The sequence below is a fragment of the Ictidomys tridecemlineatus genome, chromosome 7, assembly GCF_052094955.1.
Source record: "Ictidomys tridecemlineatus isolate mIctTri1 chromosome 7, mIctTri1.hap1, whole genome shotgun sequence".
Taxonomy (NCBI): Eukaryota; Metazoa; Chordata; class Mammalia; order Rodentia; family Sciuridae; genus Ictidomys; species Ictidomys tridecemlineatus.
Window position 1 is genome coordinate 150140645 of NC_135483.1, and position 24799 is coordinate 150165443.

General features: G+C 33.4%; 1 protein-coding gene and 1 non-coding gene across 3 annotated transcripts in view; one reads left to right on the forward strand and one right to left on the reverse strand.

The window, feature by feature from the left end:
• The window catches only part of Nup35 (nucleoporin 35), a 46259-nt gene extending 22067 nt beyond the window's left edge, over nucleotides 1–24192 (forward strand). For both annotated transcript variants that reach the window (XM_005324687.5, XM_021725982.3), the window contains exons 5-9: nucleotides 17496–17637; nucleotides 20115–20184; nucleotides 20920–21048; nucleotides 22117–22281; nucleotides 23559–24192. In XM_005324687.5, coding sequence (XP_005324744.1) covers nucleotides 17496–17637; nucleotides 20115–20184; nucleotides 20920–21048; nucleotides 22117–22281; nucleotides 23559–23636 — 584 coding nt within the window. In that variant the 3' untranslated portion in view covers nucleotides 23637–24192. The remainder of the gene's footprint in view (nucleotides 1–17495; nucleotides 17638–20114; nucleotides 20185–20919; nucleotides 21049–22116; nucleotides 22282–23558) is intronic.
• On the reverse strand, nucleotides 9152–9258 carry LOC120883870 (U6 spliceosomal RNA). Its single transcript, XR_005726049.2, has one exon. It is a non-coding gene; the product is annotated as a U6 spliceosomal RNA (small nuclear RNA).
• Nucleotides 24193–24799: the final 607 nt, after the last annotated feature.

Below are 24799 nucleotides of genomic sequence, written 5' to 3' on the forward strand. Positions count from 1 at the left end.
CCTGACACTTTGGCTCCAGCTCTCAGATTCTGTCTGCTCTATCAGACTTTCAACTGAATATTTTATTTGATTTATTGTGTCTTTCATTTCTGAGATTTGTCTTTAATTCTTTATAAACAACTCTATCCCCTTATTAAATTTCTCATTCATATCTTATACTGACTTCTTTAATTCATCGTTGTTTTTCTGTGTTGTCTTAGAATTAATTGATCATTTTGAAATCATTCTTTTGATTTCTTTGTTTGATATTTAATCTACTTTAGTATCTTTGGAGTCAATTCTTGGTGTTTTACATTGTTTTTACAATTTGAGTTCCTATGTTGGGATTTTATGCATGTTGGGATGGATTTCTTTTCTGCTTTTGTGTGTGAACCTTTTAAGGCATATCTTTGTCTTGATTGAGAACTTTAGTAGTACGGTATCAATAGTTGTTGTGTTAATAGTCTGTTTTTGCTGAAGGAGTTGATGTCCATGTGTGGGACCTGAGTACTACCCCAGGTCTTCCTACTGGAGGCCTGGTCAATTGTTTGGGGATTTTTTTTTTTTTTAAATATTTTTAGTTGTAGATAGACACAAAACCTTTATTTTGTTTAGTATTTTTATGAGGTGCTGGGGATCAAACCCAGTGACTCACGCATGCTAGGCAAGCACTGTACCACTGAGCCACAATCCTGGCCCAGCTTGAAAGGATTTTTCTCTCTTCTATTCTTTGTGTGTAGAGCAAAGTGTGCTGTCTCTTGGCTAGGTTTAGTTTGGCAGCAGAGTCTCTACTCTGTGAATTTGTAGTATGCCTGTAGATTCCCAGCACCTCACAGAAAAGAGGACACAAACAATAAGTGCTGCAAACAGTATACAGCATTAAAATAAATACCCTGTACTTACTATGACATCTACAATGCTAATTACCACGAAATTTGAATGGCATGGTCAACAGTTACTAAAAGCAAAAACAATAAATTATTGTGAACTACATATGGCATTGAAGTCAATAGCGAGAGTCAGCTGTGTCATCCACAACATGTATGATGGGGGTATAAACCAAATAATATAATTCATTAAGAGAAAAGAAAATGTGATGGTAAGGTACAAGAAAGTTCAGAATGTCCAAAATATGAAGAATGCAAATGTAGTAAGTGATGGCTATAAAGAAGGAGAAAAAAATAGATAACAAAGGGCAAGAAGAGCAAGAGAATTTGGATATTAGTGGGAGAACAAAGGAGAGAAGAAGAAACAAACAAAATAAAAGCCAAAATAAATAAAAACTCTAATCCTAAAAAGAAAAGGCAAGAGAAAATAACTGTGGTAAAGAAAATGCTAAAAATAGAGAAATGAAGAATTATGCATATGTATGTATATATTTAGGAACCAATCAGTAAGGCCTGAACACCAAAAAAAAAAAAAGTAGTAGTTTTAAATAAAAAATGAATTATCTTACACTGAGATGGTCAAAGCAGGGTGTATTGTCACTATTTAGACCTAACTGTCCTTTTTATTTCTTGAGCTACATACATAGAGAAAAAGTTCATGAGTACGCTTTTGTGAGGGGTGGGGGTTATTAAACTTTTCCTCTTTTTATGTTGCTCACTTTGTTGCTAGCTGGAGTGTCCTAAAACTGAAGCTGGTTGAAATAGCTCTCAGTTTCCCTTCTCACCAATATAAAGTAGGACAAAATGGAAAGTACTGTTATTTGCATTTTGTTTGGACAAATCAGATCAATGTACTCCCAGTGTGGTGTAGCTGCAGAGTTCTATGAGTGAGGTTAAGGTGGCTGGGGCTTAAGTCTAATCAGGCCTTAGGAACTTTTTTGGACTGTTTCTGCTCTGGAGAGATTATATCAACATATCTCTATAGCCAGGCAGATTCTGATCTCTGCTGGGAGTGTGGATCTCTAAGAATTCTACTCTTGATGCCGGAGAGTCTTTGCCCACAAATACAACCTTCTTAGGCTTAGTCTCTGTATTCTTACCTGCCTGTTCAGTCTCCGCACCCTCTTCAGTTGGTCACGTGAGCCACCAGACAAAAAAGAGAGTGAGTTGCATTCTTATTCATATTCCTGTCTTGAATCCCTCTGGATATAATCTTCTCTGTCTGTTTCACCCACTTCTGCCAGGCACACCCTGGGCACTTGTAGGTGCTTGCCAGGACTCTATGGCAGTGTTTACTATGATCTCCCAGGATCCCACAGCAGCAAGCTGCAGCTTGGCTGCCTCTGTATTGAGAAATACAGAGCACTTTCAAACACTAATTCACTGTGCAGCTTCTGGATCAGCCAAGGTCAGGCTACTTTTCTGATCTACAGGTTTTCCATGCTAAATTTGTCAGATATGTTTCTGTTTCTGTTTGTATTATTCCTCCCCTTCATGGTGAACCATTGCTACTTCTGCTGCTGCACTTGGCTCTAGTTTATCTTTCTTGTTCTTTTTTCAGTGCATCTGAATTTCTGAGTCTCAAAGAGACTCTCTGATATTGAATTTCAATGAATTCCCTCTTTCACCCATCTCGCTGAGAAGCCCTACTCCTGCTGTTTGAATCCTGAGCCATAAAGCAATTGGAAATACAGACTTCCTTTAATATGCCATTTTGAATCTCTGCATACTTAACGTTTGAAGTGTTTCCTTAGTTACTCAACATCGTGTAATCAAAAAATTGGGAAGAAAAGGAATACTCACCCTAAATAATAAAGATGTTATGAGTGACTATTAAGGCATAATAGCTATGAATCTAAATGCCGTTGAGTACGAATAGCCACTGATTATATCTATTTTTTTAAAGATCTGACATTTTTATCACCACTAGCATCATCGTTAGCTCATATGTACTAGCATCACAGTTCTTCATATATATATTCATTTATTTATAATCCCATTGAATTTTCCAGCAAGATTTGAACATCTAATCATGTATCAGGCTCCTGAAAATAGTGAACAGGATAATTCTTGCTTTTATGGAGCTTAAATTTATTTATAGGATTTACATGTATAAACAAAATAAGCAAATTATGAAGTTTATTAGAAGGAAATATATGTTATGAAGGAAAAATTAAGCAGCAAAGGGGAGTGGGGACTTATAGTTTTAATTAGAGTAGCATATTAGCTTTCCATTGCTGCCTTAATAAATTGCATAAATTTAATAATGGCTTCAACAGCATTGTATTATTTTAAGATTCTAGAAGTCAAGAGTTTTGAAATAGGTCGTATTGGGCTAATCATGGTGTTGATAGTTCTTTGTTAATTTCTGGAGGTTCTTGGGGGACAATTCTTTTTTTTGTCTTTTCTGTTTCTAGAGGCTCCTCACATTTCTTGGTTCATGATCTCTTTTCTTCATCTTCAGTCAGCAATTTCACATCTCTGGCCATTCTTTTGTAGTCACATCTCCCTCTTTCTCTTTTAAGGACTGCTGTGAATATTTTGGGGACTTTCTGGATGATCCAGGATAATTTCCCTCTTCTAAGCCAACTAATTAATTAGCAGCCTTAATACCATCTGCAATTGTAATTCCCTTTGCCTTATAATATAGCATAGTCATAGGTTCTTGGGATTAGGTTATGGACATTTTTGAGGGGCCATTATTCTGCCTGCCACAGGCAAAGTAACATTTGCTCAAAAACATGAACCAAGTGAGGAAGGTAGGGAAAGTATTCTAGACAGAGGGAATAGCTGGTACCTGAGTGCATTTGGGGTGTTCAAGGAAAATGAGGTAGGTATGACTGAAATGGAAATGAGTAGAGGAGAGGAGTAGAAAATGAGATGAGAGAGGTAATGGGGAAAGGTGTGTTACTGGAAGGTCATTGAAACATCTGATTTTTTACCCAGAAAAGTTGGACTACAATTAGAAGGAGATTGCTGCTGTGGGAAGAGTAGTTTGGGGCTGAGGGTTAAAGTCAAAACAGAGATAGTATCAGAAATTACAGCAGTAATTCAAGAGATGGTGACATTAAAAAAAAAAAAAGGAGAACATTATAACAAAACAAGTGGTATTTAAGAAACAGTAGTAAGACAATAGATTTAAAATCAAGTCAACAGTTAACCTTGCATAAGTGCTTCAATTAAATGGCAGATTGTCAGAAGTGATAACCAAAATCATTTCCCACTAAAAGTTGGGTCTTTGGGTTGGTTCTCCAAGTCCAGGTTTCTTTAAATAGTCTGAGAGCCCTCACTGGAAATGTCTTTAGAGACTAGATTTCTTCTAACAGTGTACTGAAAGCTTGCTAGTGTCTTTTTTTATTTTAAACATTCCTCTATCCAGTTCCTGATACTAAAGCCACATTTACATTTTTAGGTCCCTTTTAACAGCAGCACTTGGCTTGTGCTAAGATCTGTAGTCATTTTCTATTTCTGCCATAACAAATTACCAAGAACCTAGTGGCTTAAACCAACACAACTTTATTATTTCACAATTTCTATAGGTCAGATGTCCAGGTACTGCTTGGGTTTTGGCTTGGAGCTCAGGTGTCAGGATGGTGGTTATTTAGTTTAGAAGTTCTGGAGATGAGTCTTCTTAAAAAAAACTCATTGAGGGTATTGGCAGAAATCAGTTCCATATGGTGACTGTCACCTCATTCCTTAACTTGTTCTCTTCTTCATCTTCAAAGGCAGTAGTTGCAGATCGTGTCCTTTTTTATGCTTCGTATTTCTCTGACTTGATTTTTCTGCCTTCTGTCACTGTTAAGGGCTCATTTGATAACACTGGACCAATGGAATAATCTAGGATAATTTTTTAGTTTAAGATCCACTGATATTAATAAAATTCCATCTGTAAAGTCCCATACTAGTGTTTAGTTGAATTTCTTGTCAGCCAGATCCAGGGATACAATTTTGGAGCATCTTAATAAATCTGTCTACTGTGTACAGGTGGCCCTCTATATTTGTATGTTCAGCTAACCAAGGATTGAAAATACTTGGGGCAAAAAATTGCATCTGTACTGAACATGTATGGATTTTTTTTTGGTTATTATTCCCTATTCAATACACTGTAATAACAATTTATGTAACATTTATATTGTATTTGTTATATAAGAAATCTAGAGATGATTTAGAGTGTAATGGGAGATTGTGTGTAGTCTTTTTGTAAATACTACACCATTTTATATGAGGGTTTTGGCATTTTGGTATCCTTGGGAGTGTCATGGGACTAATTCTCCTCTGATACTGAAGGATTAGTATGTATTGTGATCAGAATTCTAGAATGTCACCTCAGCCTTTTCAACTACATAATTGAGGTGGAATTAGTTCCAGTCTTAACAACCTTAACAGATAAAACTTAAGTTAAAAACCTTAACTTGATAAAACTCCTGTAAGGAGTAGGTAGGTAACAGTGTGTTATTATATACACAGATAGAGACTATTCAGTTGTTTAATGGATTCATAAGTAATCCTAGGGCCATTGGGAATAGAAAAGCATTGTATCAGTTCATTTTTTTTATTGCCAATAACAATACTGCAAAGTAAATAAGTTATAAAAGAAAGAAGTTTATTTTGGCTCACAATTTTGGTCCAATGTTATACATTTTATGTTTAAAGGCTCTGTTTACTAGAAAATAAATTTTCTTATTGTTGTCAAGTAGAAGAACACAGGATTAAAGTTAAATATCTTTTTATTAACTTTTTTCCTAATGCTTCTGTGAGGTTTTTATAACTATAGAAATCATTTGGGAAAGTACAAAAACTGTGATAGGAAAAGTATACCTGTCATAAATTGGCCACTGGGAGCCACTGCTGCTTCTACTTTGAATTTAATTTGTGTATAGAAAATCTTAACAGGGCATAAATGAAAAAGTATTTTTTTAAAGATCTGACAGATGTGAGACTAAAGCTACATATAGGAAAGGGGCATTGACTTGAGAAAATTGAGGGGAAAAACCTAGTGTTCACTTAGCTTTTTTTAGTTCCTAATATTTAGTGTTAAATAAGTGAGAGTTTCTTATATAATTTATAAATTTTCTGAGATTGGTAGCTTTTATGAAGATATTTCCTGGGATACAATGGCATGACTGTTACTTGTTTTTTTTTTTTGTATCCAATGAGGAGTTGTTGTTTTTTTTCCCTTTAACTCATGTTAAGATCTCTTTTAGGATCTTAATTCTGGAAAACTTTTTGTCATTTGACAAAATAAGAAATTGGAATTAAAGAATATTGTAGATTCTTTATACCATGGTCTTTTATTGCCCCTGATAAAGAAGATTGAATATGTTTGCTTCATTTTCTTTATTTTTTCCCTTGTTTTTCTTTTACTGCAATTAAATTTTCCTCTGCCACTGCCGCTGCCTCCTCAATTTTTTTTATAAATTCTTTTCCTTATTTATTAGCTCTGTTAGCTGTCTTCCTAAATGATACACCATTTATTAATGAACTAGAATCTTTGTCTTAGCATATTGATAACAGGTTAAATATCTTGTTAACTGTTATAGCACTTTCTGGCAGTTTTCTTTCTTTCTTTTTTTTTTGCTGAATCTCAAGGTCTGATAGTGTTCCCAGAAGTGGGGAGAAAAGAGACTCTTTGATCTAGTTCAGCTGTCCTATATTCTGGAAAGCTCTTTTTCTTTGGTTCTTACATTTTTTCATTATTAGATTATCAATTCCTTCAGTACAGAAAATCTTTCTATATCCAGAGATGAGTATAAGGGGACTTTAATAAATGTTCATTGACTGAATATGGTGATGGATATAGCTTGTAGTGAATTGCATCGTGGCCCCCAAAACAATATGTCCATGTCATAATCCCTGGAACCTGTGACTTACTATGTGCGCCCTCAAAATATGAGTAAGGATCTTGAGAGGAGGTATGAACAAGAAGAGTTCAAGTGTTGGGATGGCTGTGGCGTGAGGGTGGGGTTGGGGTGGTGATTGTTGATTACTTTGGGTAGTCCATGAATCCAGTCCTTTAAAGATAGAGGCAGGGAGAAATTTGACACAAAGGAAGGGAAGAAAATATCGAGAGAAAGGTGATTTGAAGGCTGAAGCAGAAATTAAAATATTGTCAAAGTATATAAGCAGTCACCAGAAACTAGACATGAGCAATGGATTTTCCCGTAGAATCTCCACAAGGTGGCCACCTTTGTATGCCCACTACTGATCGTGGACTTGTGGCCTCCAGAACTGAGAGGTAAATTAATGTTCTAAGCCATCCAGTTTGTGCTAACTTGTTAACAGCATCCATAGGTGACTAATATAGATAGTATTTGGAGGCAATTGTGTCCTAATACCAATATCTCTTACTGAATAAGAGGATTGGGATATTTGTGTCCACTTTGACAAGGCACATTTTTTCTTTAATAATATTAAGTAAACAGTGACTTTATTAGTTTTTTTTTATTGCTGCTAAACCATATTGTCACAAATTTGTGACTTAACTCAAATTGATTTTGTTAATGGTTGTGGAGGTCATATGCTCAAAATACATCTTGCTGGGCTAAATCAAGTCATTGGTAGGGATTTATTCTTTCCTGGGAAGGTCTAGAAGAGAATCTGTGTGTGTGGGTGTGTGTGTGCGCGCGCATGCTTCTAGAAGCTGCCTATTTCTTCACAGCCAGCCTTACCTAGTGATCCTTTCCTCTTATATCATTCTTTCTCTTTCTTTCCCAATTAAGGACCCTTGTAATTTTATTGGGCTTACTCTGATAATCCAGGATAATCTCATTTTTAATTTATTTATTTTTATGCCATTAACTGTGGTATCATTTAGTGGTCTCCATTTATCCTGGAAGGGATTATATTTATGTTTTAGTAAAAATAATGATAGTTTTTAAAAAAATCACATAGTATTTAAATACTTAAAATGAAATATAGCAGTCTTTTTTTTTTAAAAATTATTGGTGGTACTATGGATTGAACTCAGGGCCTCACACATATTAAACAAGTGCTCTACCACTGAATCATGTTCCCAGTAAAATATTACAGTGTAGCAGTCTTTTGACATATTCATCAGGAATCTAAATGAGGTGCTGTATCAGTTTTCTGTTGCCTCTGTAACAAACTACTACAAATCTATTGGCTTTAAACAACTTAAATTTATTCTCTTATAGTTCTGAAAGTTAAAAGCACAAAATCAGTATCACTGGCCTAAATTAAAGGTGTTTGTAAGATTGGTTTCTTCTGGAATAGGGAAAATTGGCTTCCTTGGATTTTATCACCTTCCAGCTGTTTTCTTCAGTTTTTGATCCATTCGTCCATTTTGAAGGTATAGCATTCCAATCTCTGTTTCCATCATGACATCACCTTCCACTATAGTAAAATCTACTTTCCTATAGTAAAATCTACTTCTGCCTCCTGTAGTAAAATCTACTTCTGCCTTCCTCTAATAAGTATACTTGTTAGAGTCTACCTGAACAATCCTGGGTAGTTTCTCTACCTCAAGATTTGTTGTCATATCTGCAAAATTCATTTCTCCATAAAAAGTAACATTCATAGATTTCAGGGATTAGGGCACGGTCATCTTAGAGGGCTGTTGTTTAGCTAACTACATAGGTTACATAAATAATTCTCGATCTTCACATTTGTTAAGTTTATTTTTTCAAACATAAATAATGGTATTCTATTTTATGCCCCGATATGAACACAGTTATATGTAACTATGTAAATAGAGTTCAGTGCTGAGCTAATTAATAAATTATGATTTGTCCTTTTTGTAAAACTTGATTTTCCAATAGTTAATTATTGACTTATTTTCTCCATTAATCTAATGTTCTGTGTGCCATTTGCTCCCTTTAAGCAAACATTCTGTTGCTATGATACATATCTATTTATAGAAGCCTCACACAGTTTCAAGTACATTTTTCTTTGACAACTTCTCTCAGCCTGTCTTTTGATGGCTTCTTGTTTCAGTATGGTGTGCAACTATCATCATCCTAGGAAATGCCTCAGTTTCTAGTATTGAGCCTTTTCCTTGGTAGCATATCTTTTTCTTTTCTTACATACTTGTCAAGAACATATTTGAGCAACTTTCCCAGAAAGATTTCATCAGAAGTAAAATTTAAGACTTCATAGTGGAAATGCATTTTTAATTTCTTCATATTTGGTTGGTTGGGTATACATTTTAGATTGGAATTTCACAGGTGTTGTTTCATTGTTTTCTATCTCCCAGTGTTTCATGGATGTCATTTGTGGTGACAGTTCTTGAGAATTTGCAGCCTGTTTTTAATTTTTTTTTTATCTTTAAAAATATGGAATGCTTCATGGATTTGCATATCATCCTTGTGCAGGGGCCATGCTAATCTTCTCTGTATTGCTCCAATTTTAGTATATGTTCTGCCGAAGCGAGAACATGTGGCCTGTTTTGGGAAAAATTTACGATCTCTCTATGGTTTGTGTTCTCAATTTCACGAATGTGTACTGGTGTGGGACTTTTTCATTTGTTTTGCTAGACACATCAAGTTCTGGGAACTTTCCTGTATTATTTGTTTGATAATTGCTTTCTCTGTTCTTTCTTTCTGGAATTCCATTTGTTTATGTGTTGGATCACTGTAGAGATTTGTAATTTTCTACTTTTTCTCCCTTATATTGTCACTTACAGCTGTATTTTACTTTCTCAGATTTTCTGAGTAAGTTTTTTCTTTTGCCTGTCATTTCAATTCCAAGAATCTTTTTTTGTTGTTGTTGTTGTCGTTTGTAGAATGCACTTAGAAATGTAGCATCCTCTTCTTCCTATAAAATGTCTTAGCAATGAGGTTAATAAGAGCAGAAATAAAAAGACCACTATTATCTTTTTCCTCTTTTTCCTTGGTTTTTCTATTTTCCCTCCCCCTCAATTGTTGTAGGACAATACAATTTATTGAATGAGACATAAAAAGCTACTTGGAATTTTTTTGTGTGTTTAGAGTTCAACATTGGCTGGGGTGGAGGGAAGAATTGATGGAGAGAAGCTGTTTTGCTTTTTATTTTGCTTCACTGTAAGAAAAATGGATAATAAGCTTATTTTTATTTTTAGTTGGGAGAACCTAATTCTACCATGTATAACTATTTTTCCTCATACAATTTTCTGAAGAATCCTTTAAGAGCCTTAAAGCTGCTGTTCTTGGGGGATTGGGATGTGGCTCAAGTGGTAGTGCGCTCGCTGGCATGTGTGAGGCACTGGGTTCAGTCCTCAGCACCACATGAAAATAAAATAAAGATATTGTGTCCATCTAAAACTAAAAAATAAATATATATTTTAAAAAGCTGCTGTTTTGAATACATACAGGGACAAGTCTCTTATTCCAGTGTGCAGATTTTTCACTTGATCTCCTTTTGGTTGTTCTGTGTTTTTGAGCTGGTTTTTTTTTGGGGGGGGGGGAAACGATGAAATCCTTGTTCTCTTGGGGACTGGTTACCTAGGATTAGGAGAGGTCTGGTATCTAATCTTTTATTGTACACATTTTAATTTTCTTTGACTTTTAGCATTCTTTCACCTGTGATCTCCAAAATTTGAGACTTCCTTGAATGATTATCATTAGTGTCTGGAGGTACAAGTGGTGAATACAGGTGTTCAATTCATCATACTTTTTTATTTGTTTGGTATTGGGGATTGAACCTGGGGGCACTTTACTGCTGAGCAACCTCCATAGTCCTTTTTATTTTTTATTTTAAGGCAGGGTCTTGCTAAGTTGTTGAGGGTCTCTGAGTTGCTGAGGCTATTCTCAAACTTGCTATCCTCCTTCTGCCTTAGCTTCCCCAGTTGCTGGGATTACAGGCATGCACTACCACACCTGATTTCAATTCTCCATGCTTAGTTGGATGTTGTATCAGTTCTTCAGTTTACTCTTTGGGTACAGTGAATTGTCAAGTTGCAGAGTCTGAAGAAAGAGTCCCAACAAGATTATTCTTACTTCAGACATCAGTTGCAAGTTTTGGGGGAGGTCCCTAGGGCTACCCTCACTTCAGACTGACTATAAATTTGGGGGTCTCAAGACTACTGTAAAGTTTATATTTAACTATAAAGACTCAAAGAACCTATTGAAAGGTTCTGATAATCATTGTTCTATTACAACAGAAGGATACAGATTAGTACCAGCCAAAGGAACATATACAGGGCATAGTCTGGGAAGGTTCCATATGTGAAGCTTCCCTCACATTGTCCTCAGGGAGATGCATTTTCCTAGCGTTCATGTATGGTAGTGTCTAGAATATAACTAAGTAGGGAAGTTTATTGGTACTTCTGTGTCCAGAGATTCTATTAAAGTTTGATTACATGGACATGATTAAACCTTTGATCAAATGGTTGAGCTCAATCTTCAGTCCCTTTCTTATTCTCAGAGGAGGAATGATATGTGACTGAAAGCTCTTTCTGGAGTGATCAACTCCTCCTACTCAGAGTCACCTGGTGAGCATAAACTATCAGGTCTAGCCTGAGAAGCTCATCATGAATTACAAAGACCCTCCTAATGCTCCGGAAATTCCCAGGGTTCAGAGGTTACTTCTAAGGAACCAGAGGAATACCAGAGCTCACACTGGGCAGAGGCCAAATTCTTCATGATGAGAAGGTAACATAATTGCCAGAAAACTTTTTGTCCAACATTTGTTTGCCATGTCTGTTTAAAATTTACTATTCTTTTTATCTTTTGTTTTCACTTATGTTAGGTCTATTTTGGAACAATTGAATCTGTTCTTTAATTGAAGACATTTTCATAAAGGGTAATAAGGTCTTTTGCCCTCTGTTTTAATCTGATTTTATGAGGAATGTTTGAATAGTGATTTACCAAGGGAGACAATTACAGTCCAATCTAATGTGGTTTGATAGGTGTACTTTATTTTCATCTTATAAAGCATAGCATGTGGGTACCAGAAGCCTGATTTAAAGGATGTGAAATCAGTGAAGCAATTAAACATTAACCAGGTGGGGGGCAATTATGCTAAACTTATGTAAATAACTTTAGATTAGGTATAAGTAATTATATTTTTTAGAGTAGTTGACAGGGCAAAAATTAGATTGCTTATTCATTTGAGACTTAATTTTGATTTGTCTTCCTTTTAAAGGTCATAATGGTTGTCTCAGTTTGAGCCTTCATTTAATTTCTTGCTTGAAGGTTATTACATGATGTAGCATAACTAAATTGTACCTTCTTAATGGTAATTCAGGACATTTAAAAATTGTATTGGCTTCGTATTTTATACCAAAGTGTATCTTTGATTTGTTAAAGACATATCTTTATATAGTAAGAACTGAATTTAGTTAAGGGCAGCTTTTGTATAAGTATGTGCTTCTGCTTGGTTCCTAAAGAGATACTTGATTATTAATTGATAAGCACATATATTTATTTTAGAGCATTATAGTTATACTTAGTAGTCGAGTTTATTTTGACAAAATCATGCATGCATAGAATTTGATTTAATCCATTTCAGTCTCTGTTCTACCTCCTTTTCTTCCCTTCCCCATTCCTCCATTCTCCTTCCTCTACTTGACTGATCTTCCTTTTGTTCATTTATTTATTTTTGATTGGTGATAAGCGGATAGTCTTAAAACATAACATTTTTCAAAGTGGGATGTTTCGTTTTAAATCAACCTATTTTAGAAATATGTTTCAACTCTTAGAAACATTTGTGGTGATGAGGACGAATAATTGTTAAATATATTATTATAGCATTTATGTATTTTAGGATTTCTTCAAATTACTTGAAAATTTTTTTTAAATAAATGTATAAGCTCAGTTGTGAAAGTCAGTTAATTTTGTAAGACCTTTGTGTAATATGTTGGGATTCTGTCCTCTTTTGCATACCTTTTCTCTGGAGTTAGCATTTGTTGTATACCTTCAATTGCTTAAGTGCTCTTACAAAATATTTGAATGTTGACTTTCAAACTTTCTGACTGATAATTTTTTTTTTTTTACTTTGTTACTTGACTACTGTTTGAACATGAACATGTCAGTAGTCTTGAGTGTCCTTCCTTTTTTCTGTGGGATCTAGACGATATTCATCGTCCACTATGGTCCAAAAACTTTAGTGGAAAATTTTAGAAATAAACAATTCACAAGTTTTAAATTGCATGCCATTCTGAATAGTGTGATGAAATCTTGCACTGTCTTCCAGCATCCTTCCTGGAATCATCTCTTTGTTCAGCATATCCCATACTAACTTTGTCACTTTTCAGATCTTCTGTTATTATATGATAATAGTACTTATATTCAGATAATTCCTAGATCCTTTACTAATGACCCCCAAAATGCTGGCAATATGGGTATCCCAAAGAGAAGGCAGAACATGCTTTCTTTAAGTGAAAAGTCAAGTTCTTAATTTTGTAAAAAAGAAGAAGAAAAAAAAGTTGCACTGAAGTTGCTAAGATCTACTCTTAGAATGAATCCTCTATTGAATAGAAATATGAAGAATTTGTGGTTGAAAGAAGACAAAAGAAACTTTTGTTAGTTTTGCTGTTACATGTCAAACTCCATAATTACTACCACAGTTCAGACTAAGTGTTAAGATGGAAAAGAAAATGAAATTGAGGTTTGGGTACTGTGCATGGTTTTAGGCATCCCCTTCTGGGAAGTGGGTGGATGGGTCTTGGAACACATATCACAGATTATTTTGGTAGTTTCAGTTAGAGTAGTTCTGAATTCTAAATTTGAGACCAAAGTCTAGGCACTTATCATATAGCATAAAGAGTTAAGATTTTTGAAATTCTTAAAAAAATTTTTTTTGTAGTTGTAAATGGACAGCCTGCCTTTATTTTGTTTATTTTTATGTGATGCTAAGGATTGAACCCAGTGCCTCACATTTGCTAGGCAAGCACTCTGCCGCTGACCCCCAGCCCCAGATTTTCAGAATTCTTAAATGACCATATATTTTTCTTTTCAGTTAGAATCACATTGTAGTTTTTGTTTGATAACTTTAATAAAAATATTTTGACCAGATTATGGTTTTGTTTTGACATTGTTTGGAGGCAAGTAATGGACATCATTTCTAGAAGTCTTTTATATTTGCACTTTTAAAGCAAAATAATAATTTATATTCAGGCCATTTGTTGTTAAAACAGTTAACATTCGTGAAGTTCCTGTCTATCTACTATCCCATTTTATTCTGGGTGTAACAGGAAAGTCTTATGTTATAGGTTTGTTACCGCTATAATGACTCATGGAAAGAAACAGTATATGAACCTTTTAAAAAATGTATGTTATATACACCTGTGCCTTGTGTTCTGTACATGCAAAGTGGAGATGTTAGGTTCTATTTTATAGATTTTGTTGTTGTAAAGAAATATGAGTATATGTAAATCACCTGAAGTGTATCACTTTGTAGATAGCATAAGTGCTCCATACATGGTAGAATTCTTTATTGTTCATGTTTTTTATAATTGTTGTTATGTTGTAATATTTGGGAAATGAGGCCCAATAACTTGTTCTACATATCACATTTAAGTAATAGAATTGCAAGGTGAACTGATTACAAAATTTACTCATGTGAATCATGTTCCTGGCCCTGTAGAATTTATAGTCTTAAAAGTTGAATACCAGGCCTGGGGTTGTGACTTAGCAGTAGAGTGCTCACCTAGAATGTGTGAAGTACTAGGTTCAATCTTTGGCACCACATAAAAATAAATAAATAAAATAAAGGATTTGTGTCTGACTACAACTAATTTTTTTTTTTTTAAAGTTGGAATACCAAGAGCTTTTCTCCTTCCAGATTATAGCTATCAGTGTTTGCTGTGTTAAAAATTAAAATCGCAGAGCCAGGGTACCTATGGCCATCTTGCATACAGACTGAGAGAGATCCTAGAATACTTGATTGTCTGGGAGAAATCCAGCTTCAGCCATCATTACTGTTAATGGTATTTAATGGAAATGCACTGTCAACAATTACAAGGTTTGTGCTGTGCAATGAAGACAATATGTTGCCCTGCTACCAAATTGCTCATGAATTTTATCACTGAATAAAGATACAAGTTAAACTTCAAGATTGTTCATCTTAGTCTTCTGGCAGAAAAATCATGAAATTGTTTTCATTGATTTGGTGGATTTATCCTTTAACCTAGATTCTGAGAAGTGTAAAAGGATATTTTGTTCCATCAAAGAAAAGAAGCTATTGAATTTTTTTTTTTTTTTTTTTTTTGGCTTGTCATCTTCTGGATTTCGTATAGTAAAAGGGCTGTGTGTTCACTGAGGCATGTGTGATGATGACATTTCTCAGATCAGCACCCTTTTTAGCATTCTGCTCTGGACTTGCTGGACTTGGGGCCCACTTATGACTGTAGCTGGGCTTGTCATCCACCAAATAGCTTGCAATTGATGTCTTTTCCATCAATACCAACATATGATATGGGTTACTATATGGTAGAGTGGGCTGGGATAGTCAGGAACATTAGGTAAGATAGGTGCCATTATTCAGGCACATGAATGTAACTTTTTCAGATAATAATAAAAAGAAGTCCTTGTAACATAAAAAAAGAAGACAAAAATTTAAAATGTGTTAATTCACTTAAAAATAATAAATTTGTTTCACAGAAACAAATAATTTTTTTTTCTTTAAAAAAACCTGGGGATTGAACCCAGGGGTGCTTAACAACTGAGCCACATCCCTAGCCTTGTTAATTTTTTATTTTGAGACAAGGTCTCACTAAGTTCCTTATGGCCTTGCTAAGTTGCTGAGGCTGATTTACAATATGTGATCCTTCTGCCCCTGCCTCCTGAGTTGCTGGGATTATAGGAGTGTGCTTCCAGGCCTGGCTCAAATAATTTTTTTTTTAAAGTGAAAACTGTTTCCTAAGAGAAAATTTTTTCATGATAACACATTGTTTCATGCTTCTAAAATCTTAATGTTTGGCTTCATAAAATATAATTGGGCTCTTGTGAATCTGCCTCTGCATTCAACCTAAATCCATGCATACATATCAGTTACCTCTGGAAAAGTCCTTTGAATACTTTTGAGAATAATTATGAAAAGGCAAAATTATATTATTAAGAAAATAATTTTGACTTGGCTGATCTCATGATAGGGCTTGGGAGAGTCATGTGTATCTGTATCACACTTGTAGGTACTGCTGCTATAATAAATACAAGTATTAACTAGATTACTGCCTTAGATTAGTCTCATGCTTTAGATTGCCTAGATAGCATATATTTAATATTACCCTATTTTCTAATAGCTTAAATAGAACTCCTATTAGGACCTACTTTATAGGATTATTAGAATTAAATACAGTTTTAAAGAATGATATAAGTACTTAATAAAACACTGTTTGCTGCAAAAATTTAGTCCTGTTATGTCATCCTTGTTTGTAATTTTTTATTGATTTCCTTACAGTGACTTGTAAGGGTTTTTTTTTTTTTCTTTTTTCTTTTTTTTTTTGTTATGGTCTGGTGTGTTGTTACGTTCTACTCTCATCTATTCGCCCTGATCCTAAATACTCCTGAATCTCTGTGTGAATAGTGGCCTTCTTACTATTTTTATCCAACGCAAGCGATGGCCTTTCTCAGGGCCTTTGCACTTTCTATTTTCTCCACCTCATATTCACTTTTTCAGGTATTGATATATTTTGTTCCCTGTCTCCTTTAACTTTTTCCTTTAGTGTCATCTCTGTGAAGTTTCTCTCTCTCTCTCTCTCTCTCTCTCTCTCTCTCTCTCTCTCTCTCTCTCTCTCTCTCTTTCTGTGTGTGTGTGTGTGTGTGTGTGTATGTGTGTGTGTATGTGGCCCTTCCACAGAGAGTTAATTCCTATCTCTTTGATGATAATGATAATGAAATGATATCTCTATAGGACTTCATGTTTTCTAACATACTAGGTATTTTCTTATCTTCTTCTAGAATTTAGGCTCCATTAGAGACGGTTTTGTTTTGTTTGTATAACTTGTTCACTGCTGTATCCTCAATACCTAGAATAAAGCTTGGCATATATTAAGTGCTAAAAAATATTGCTGCTATAAAAATGAAAGAAAATAGTCTGCTTCTTAGAAATACATAGTCCTAACTGGATAGTACCTCTGAGATAAAATAAAGATATAAAGTATTTGGCATGGCACGTTGGACACATGGAAATACTCATTAAATGGTAGATGTTACTGAATAATAAGGAACATGAGAGTAAATCTCTTAGGCATAGTTAATGGCTGTTGGACTAAATAAAAATGCATTTACATTTTAGGGATTGGGCAAATACTGTTGAGGGACACACTAGAAAAATAAACTTGGAAATATATTTTGGAGAGTAAGATATTTGGATTTTGTTCTGTAGGAGCTGTTGAATATTTCTAAGGCAGAAGAACTGTAATGAAAGTGGTAGGTTTGGAGGTTAATTGAACAGAAGTTCTTGAGGTTGACTGAGTGATTTTTCTCTTAGTTTTAATCGGAAATTAATATAATATTTTAAAAAAATTATTAAATAATAAAGCATTTGCAAAATCATAAACTATGCTCAATTATTAATGACTTTGTCTCCTGTGGTAATATGAAATTACCATTTGATTATAGTTGTATGTTTTGGAAAGTTTATATAATTGTTGACTTTTAATATACTTTTTCATATAAAATTAAGATGTTTGCTTTACAATAAATGAAGGCGTTTAAATTGGCAACTAATTTACTAAATATACTAATGTAGGGCAAAGTATGTTTAGTCCAGCAAATATTGGTCAACCACGGAAGACAACACTATCTCCTGCCCAGTTGGATCCTTTTTATACTCAAGGAGATTCTCTGACTTCAGAAGATCACCTCGATGACACTTGGGTGACAGTGTTTGGGTAAGCTTTTGCCTTTAAAAAACAAAAAAACAAATAACAAAAAAAAACTCATCCCAACATTTGACCATGAATATCATCAAATGGCAAAAAAATAGAACTGCATAGCAAATATTCACTGCATAGCAAATATTTAGATTCTATAGTTGTTAACAGCTGTGTTTGCTTTATCTATTATCTATTTGTCAGTCATCTTTTTATTGATATATTTCATAGTAAGTTACAGATATCAGGTAATATCACCCTGACACTTCAGTTTGCGTATCATTAACTAGCAATTCAAGGTTTGTAGTTTTTAAAAATCATTTATCTGTGTATGTATCTCTTCCCAAATTATTTTCTCTTAGGCATAGTTAATGGCTGTTGGAGTAGGGTTGCCCCTTTAGACCTAAGGAGGTTTCTTTCCATTTTTTAATGTCTATCTCTCTGCTTCTAGTGGTCTTGCAATTTTGAAATAATAATCGAACTTCATTTGTGTACATTCAGTATGTCACAGAGATCATACTTTCTAGTTACAGAAGTTTGAATATTAGAGAGGATTATAGTTCTAGATGCATTTCTAATTGATTTTTATAGCCAAAAAATACTTTAATGAACCTTAGAGATCATAATGTGTGATCCTTTATTTTATAGTTTAGGAAACTGAGGTATAGGTAGAAAAAAGTACTTTGTTCAGAGGTTCTCATCTAGTTAATTGCAAAGCTTGGCAAAAACTCAAGGTTTTTTGATTTTTAAGTTGATACATATACTATTAGGTAAGGTTTATTTCTGAATCCATGGTTTGTCATACCTGATGTTACTAAAGATATTTTGGGAATAAAAAATATAAAAATAACACATGAGATCCTCAGGGAAGAACAGTGCACAGAAACTGTTTAGTGGATTCTATGTATTTAATTTAAAATTTTAAAAATTCAAAAGGTATATAAAAATGTATGAGGAATAGCTTTTCATCCAGCTTTTGTTCCCAGCTACAATTTTTTAAAAGTTTTTTTTGTAGTTGTATATGGATAGAATGTCTTCATTTGTTTATTTTTATGTGGTGCTAAGGATTGAACCCAGTGCTTTGCATGTGCTAGGCAGATGCTCTGCCACTGAGCTATAGCCCCAACCCCCACAATTTGTTTTTAAGGCATTGAATATCACCTGTTTTTTTGGGTGTGTCTCTGTTTGTGTGTATACACACATATCTGTTCATCTATCTGTCCTTTCAGTGTGATTCTATGTGGTACTGATTTTGTTTAGACAAAAAGCAGGGTCATTGGTTCTCCTGATAAATTATGCTTAGTTCTGTATCCGTAGCATTATGGATGGCTTCTTGATTTTTTTTTAATGTTTAAAATTTTATATTCTCATAAAATAGCTGCATGTTTTTGAACATGGATGTCCACTTCTGAGTTTTTTTTTTGACTCAATAGTAATTGTGTCACTTTAAAATTCCAGTAATTGGATAAATTTTTGAAGTGCTTATATTCATTTTTATATAAGTAAACTAAAGTAAAATCCTAGATCTTAAAAAAGTGAATATTTTCTCACATAAATTTTAATGTGTTTAATTTTTCATTTATTTTTGTGACCCATTTTTTTTTTTTTTTTTAGAGTTCTAATCCAAGCTCTAGACTAACTGAAGTTAGTGGGTAAAGAATCTGGTAGATGTTTCTGTAGTACTGATAGCTATTTCTGTTTTGAATGATTACAGTTTTCAAATAGAAAACAACTTTATTGTTTGGAGTATAAAAGTAATAATATTTCATTGTAGAATATTCAGACCATAAATAAAGATAAAACACTTTATAAAGAAGAAAGTAAAAATCAGTTTTCCCATACAAAGATATGACTATTAAGATTTTTTTAATAAAAGTAACTTTTATTATTATGTTTTTATGCCTTTATACATGTACTTTGTTTTGCATTACAATTCTTAATACACATATATACCACAATTTTTCATATCTCTGTACACAAAGTATGTTGACGACTATTAAGATTTTGATTACCATCTTTTTAAATGATTCTGTATCACTGATATTAGTGCTGAATTTTATTTTTGTTTGGGGAGAATTTTTAGTTGGTACTAATTTCAGAAGATATGACTATATAAAATACTTTTGCTTCTAATAGCTGTAGTATACATAAATATTTATAAAGACACAAATGCCATAAATAAGTTGTATATAGAACTGCAGTTTTGTAACAGTTTTTGAAAAGTGTGATAATGCCTTTGAGAATGGGAATGTTAGGTTTGTCAGAGAATGTGGAGATGGAGACGAGCTAAGTTAAAACTAACATTAAGGTGTTTGCTTTTGGGTGACTGTTAATAGAGTTGTCCCATATAGGAGAAAACAGGCTGATTAGGGAGCTCTTGTTAATGTTGTAGATAGTTGGAAGGCTAGTTTGTCCTGAGACACTTGTAACTTTGTAATTTGCATTTGTATTGATAGTGGAAGTTAACTGTTTTGTCTGGACAACTGTTTTTTCAGGTTTCCGCAAGCATCTGCTTCCTATATATTATTACAGTTTGCACAGTATGGAAATATCTTAAAACATGTGGTAAGGCTTCCATTTTTTTTTTCAATTCAAGATTTTGGCTAAGTAAAGAGAAACCATGAATTGAGGGAAATTGCTTCTGAATTTTAATTTTTCTAAATTAAAAATATTTATTTAAAGTTTTGAAAGAATGTGTCCTTTGGATGTAGAGGGCTCAATGTTGCATAATGTTTGATTTTTAGGAACAAAGAAAAGGTAATCCAGCCTTCCTTTCTTAACTCACAGTCTTTAAAAAAGATAGATTATGATAGATATTATATTACTTTTTCTCAATTTGAGCTTGCTTTATTGGGAATAAAAGAAGAGGAAGTTCCCAAGGTACAGAGTTTTCAGAGCTCTTTTTCTTGTAGAGGGCTTAAAAAAAAATTATACAAGTTATACCAATTCTTTTTTCTGTTACTATAGACTTAACTCCTACACAAAGTCATATTGATGAATACAGTTTAAAAAATTCATTGTAACTTTGATATGAGCTTTTTGTGAGAAACAATTATCTTTTGAGAATTACTTTACTTTTAGAAAAAATTTGCCACATATTCTTTGGGAGAATTGAGAGCTGAGTAGAGATTGTTGAAAGTGTTTTCGTGTGATTTTTGATAATTTAATATACAACTTTTTATAGGGCATCAAATAAAAAAATGAAATTATACATTATTCTCAGGTTTTAGTTTTCAAATAGAGTTCATTGAGTATAGATTTTGTATTTTATAACTTAAGAGACACCTCTATTTTTTGCAGATGTCCAACACAGGAAATTGGATGCATATTCGTTATCAGTCTAAACTGCAAGCTCGGAAAGCCTTAAGCAAAGATGGGAGAATATTTGGAGAATCCATCATGATTGGTGTAAAACCATGTATAGATAAAGTAAGTTTTTGGTAATCTAAAAAAAATAGCCTAATTTATATGAAGAGATTGACATTGATGGTTATGTCACATGACTTTACTGTGCCTCTTATTCTGAGTTTTGTAAAATGTGGTATTTATAGAACTTTTTGTTGCAAGCCAAAATTATTTAATCAAAAGACTTTAGAGATAATCTGTTGTAAACCCTTTATTTTTCAGAAAAGAGGATATAAGTGACTTTTACAGAGACTTGACGCCTATATTGTAGGGCTCTTGATTACTAGTCCATTCTGGTTTTGTGCAAAGTAACATCAGATTTTTTTAAGTACTTAAAGGTCTGATCTTATTTTAGGATGAAACCTGATAGTTTACTTTTAAATAGTTGAAGCCTTTTGTTACTCATTTCTGTTTCAAAATACTTAAAAATATATTCTACATATACTTATTAAACAGTAGATTTTGTATAATTTAAACTTTGTGGCTTGTAAAAATCATTGTGATCACACTTTTAAACATATTCAGATTTGTACATAAACTAGGCACTATACTTGTTGCCAGTATATACACATAAGCAAACAAAGCACACTACTTCTTGTCCTTATAATTTACTGTATCCATGCAATCATATAATTATTGTATTGTACAATTATTGTGTTGTATAATTATTGTAGTATGCCATTGTATTGTAAGATGTTCACAAAGGGTAGAGAACTGTTTGTGGTTACTTGGCACTAAATAGCTTTGGACTTTGTTTCTCCCTTCCACTTCAGGTTTCTTCAAGAAACAATTGTTGAATTGTGTTCTTGCAGATTTTTTATGTTCTTGCAGATTTTTCATAGTATGTGTTAGGAGATTATTATTCTTGTGATTTATAGTTGTATTGAGGTTATTTGAGGTTAATGAGTTGAGATTCCTGGCTGAGCATTAGATTTCAAATGCTAGCCACGAAGTATATCATCTTATCAAGCCTAAAATTATTTGAAAGGTTAATTGGATCAAAGTATGCCTCTTTTAAAAATTTTTTCTTTGTGTGTATTATGTAATATTAGTAGGTTATGTTTATAAGCAAGGAATTATTTGTTTCTCCAGAGCGTTATGGAAAACAGCGACCGATGTGCTTTGTCATCTCCATCTCTAGCCTTTACACCACCCATCAAAACCTTAGGTACACCAACACAATCGGGAAGCACTCCTAGAATTTCTACCATGAGACCTCTTGCTACAGCATACAAAGCTTCTACTAGTGACTATCAGGTATTTTAAGGATTAGATGATTACGTAAGAGATGTACTTGAAGGCTGAGGGCATAGCTTGTTGAACTTTAATTGGGTCGATATATATGCCATTATATTTGTGCTCAGGTTTTTTTGCCTTGATGAAATCTTGAAACTTCTTAAATTTCCTATTTTAAAGTTAGAATCCTTGCAACTTACAAACTTACCTTGAATTTTTAAGAAACGTCTTTGTTGAGGTTGGGAATGTACTTAGGTGGTAGAGCACTTGCCTAGCATGTGAAAAATACTATTTTGACCCCTAGCGCTCAAAATAAACAAACAAAAACTTAAAATGTTTTGAAGGTTTTTTCAGTTTTTTTTCTAACTTATATTTGCATATGGACTAGATGTCTGCTTTGTATATCACTGACACGAGGGAACATTAAAGCTCAATTAAATTTGTGGCACGAGCCTGTAATCCCAGTGGGAGGCCAAGAACGGAGGATGGAAAGTTCAAAGTCAACCTCAGCAAAAGCAAGGTGCTAATCAACTCAGTGAGACTGAGTTGTCTGTGAGACCCTGTCTCTAAATAAAATACAAAAAATAAGGCTGAGGATGTGGCTCAATGACCGAGTGCCCCTGAGTTCGATCCCCAATACCCCCTCCGTGCCCCCCCAAAAAAAACACAAACAAACAAATTGATGACTAAAATATGATGTGGTATCGCAAGTGAAAAAGTTCAAGTAGCTTTGGTTATCAAAAGCTAGCTCTTATTATTCAGAATAGAAAAATTTCTCATTCCAACGTGTTTAAACAAGTTTGCTGTATTTTTTGAATGGTGGAAGAATTGTAACTCTAATTTGGTATATTATTGGACCTTTCTAATTAGCCAAGAGATTTGAACTTAGCCAGCTGCAGCCGCAGGTCTAAAACACAGCACATAAATTACTTTTGCTTTGTAGAGTGGGTAATGAGTTCAGTTTTTTGATTTCCCTGAAGATTTGGAGATAATTTTAGAACTGTTTTTCTTTAAATCTATATTTTAAATCCCCCACTTCTTAAAGGTTTGTATTATTTGTTCAGTTTTCTAGTTAGGAGCAGATGGTATTTGCTTTGTCAAGAGAATGAGACTTTGTCATTCTTAAAAGCATAAAGATGTTATGAGTTCATATTTTAATCTTTAAAGTATACAATTGAGTATTATAAACACATTTTAGTGTTTCCCTCATAATTTAGCTATTGCCTGTTGCCAAAGAAAACATAACCTAACAGTTTTTCCCCCATGTATGTGTGTGTGTTTGTATGTTTTTTTAATAGGTTATTTCTGACAGACAAACGCCTAAAAAAGATGAAAGTCTTGTATCGAAAGCAATGGAGTACATGTTCGGCTGGTAGTACAATAAGAGCTAAGAACTCAATTACCAAGGAGGTTGCTACAATGAAACAGAATTAGCAAAGTACTGCCAGTTTCCTTCGGTTAGTTGTATAACCACTCTTGGCAGTGTTGGATACCCATCTTACACTTCTTTTAGAAGCCTTTTTTCTTTAACGATACAGCCTGTTTGTAGCTCGCACTTTAAAAGATGCTTGAGATACATTTTGAAGAAAACTGAAGATCTCTGTAGAAAGATTTTTTGTGCTGTGATAGTGCATGCTTAAATATAAAATGCTCAGCATTGATTATAATTAAATAATTGAATCTGTGGCAAGGCTTTGTAGTCTTCATGACAAGGTGGGTGAATTTCTTGAAGGAGAACAGTTGCTTCTACCAAGACACAAAGATTATACTTAGTAATTTGAATTATGGTCTTTTAATTTAGATATTATTTAATATTTTAATTGTGTATGTCTTGTCATGGATTGTCATCTTTCAGTATTCAGAAACCCAAACATTCTTTTAAAAAACCTATTACTAAAATTTCTTGATAATAAACTTTGTCAATTAAATGTATTGAATATTTTTTGAAAGAGTGATTTATTATTGATTGTTGCAAAAAGTTTTAGGTGTTCACTGAAATAGATAAATATATAATTAACTTTTATATACCTATAATTTATTACCATTAATTTTTGCCATACTTTGTTCTTTTCTTCCTCTTTTATTTTGTTAAAAGCACATTTCAAAAGTGATGTAATTTTAATCTAAATATATATCAAAACATTTCTATAAATAAGTATAATACCAATATTTCATTTAATAGAGTTCATGATTTCTAAATACCTAATATTCAGTTAATTTTCAAATTTCCCAATTGTCTGCAAAATGAAATGTTTATGGTTGTTCTTTTTCAAATTATGATCCAAACATATATACAGTATATCTTGTTATTTTGGCTATTAAGTTTCTAAATATAAGTTGGTTTTCTATTTTGCTCCCTACCAACTAAATACCATGACTTGTTGAAGGAGCTCTGTGTATTGCCTACAGTGTACCACAGTCTGAATTTAGTCTGTTGCTTTCTTGTTCATCATTATTTCATATTCTAGAAGTTAGATCTAGGGTATATAGATTAGATTCTAATTTCACTTTTCTTGGTTAGAATACTTGATCATGCTAT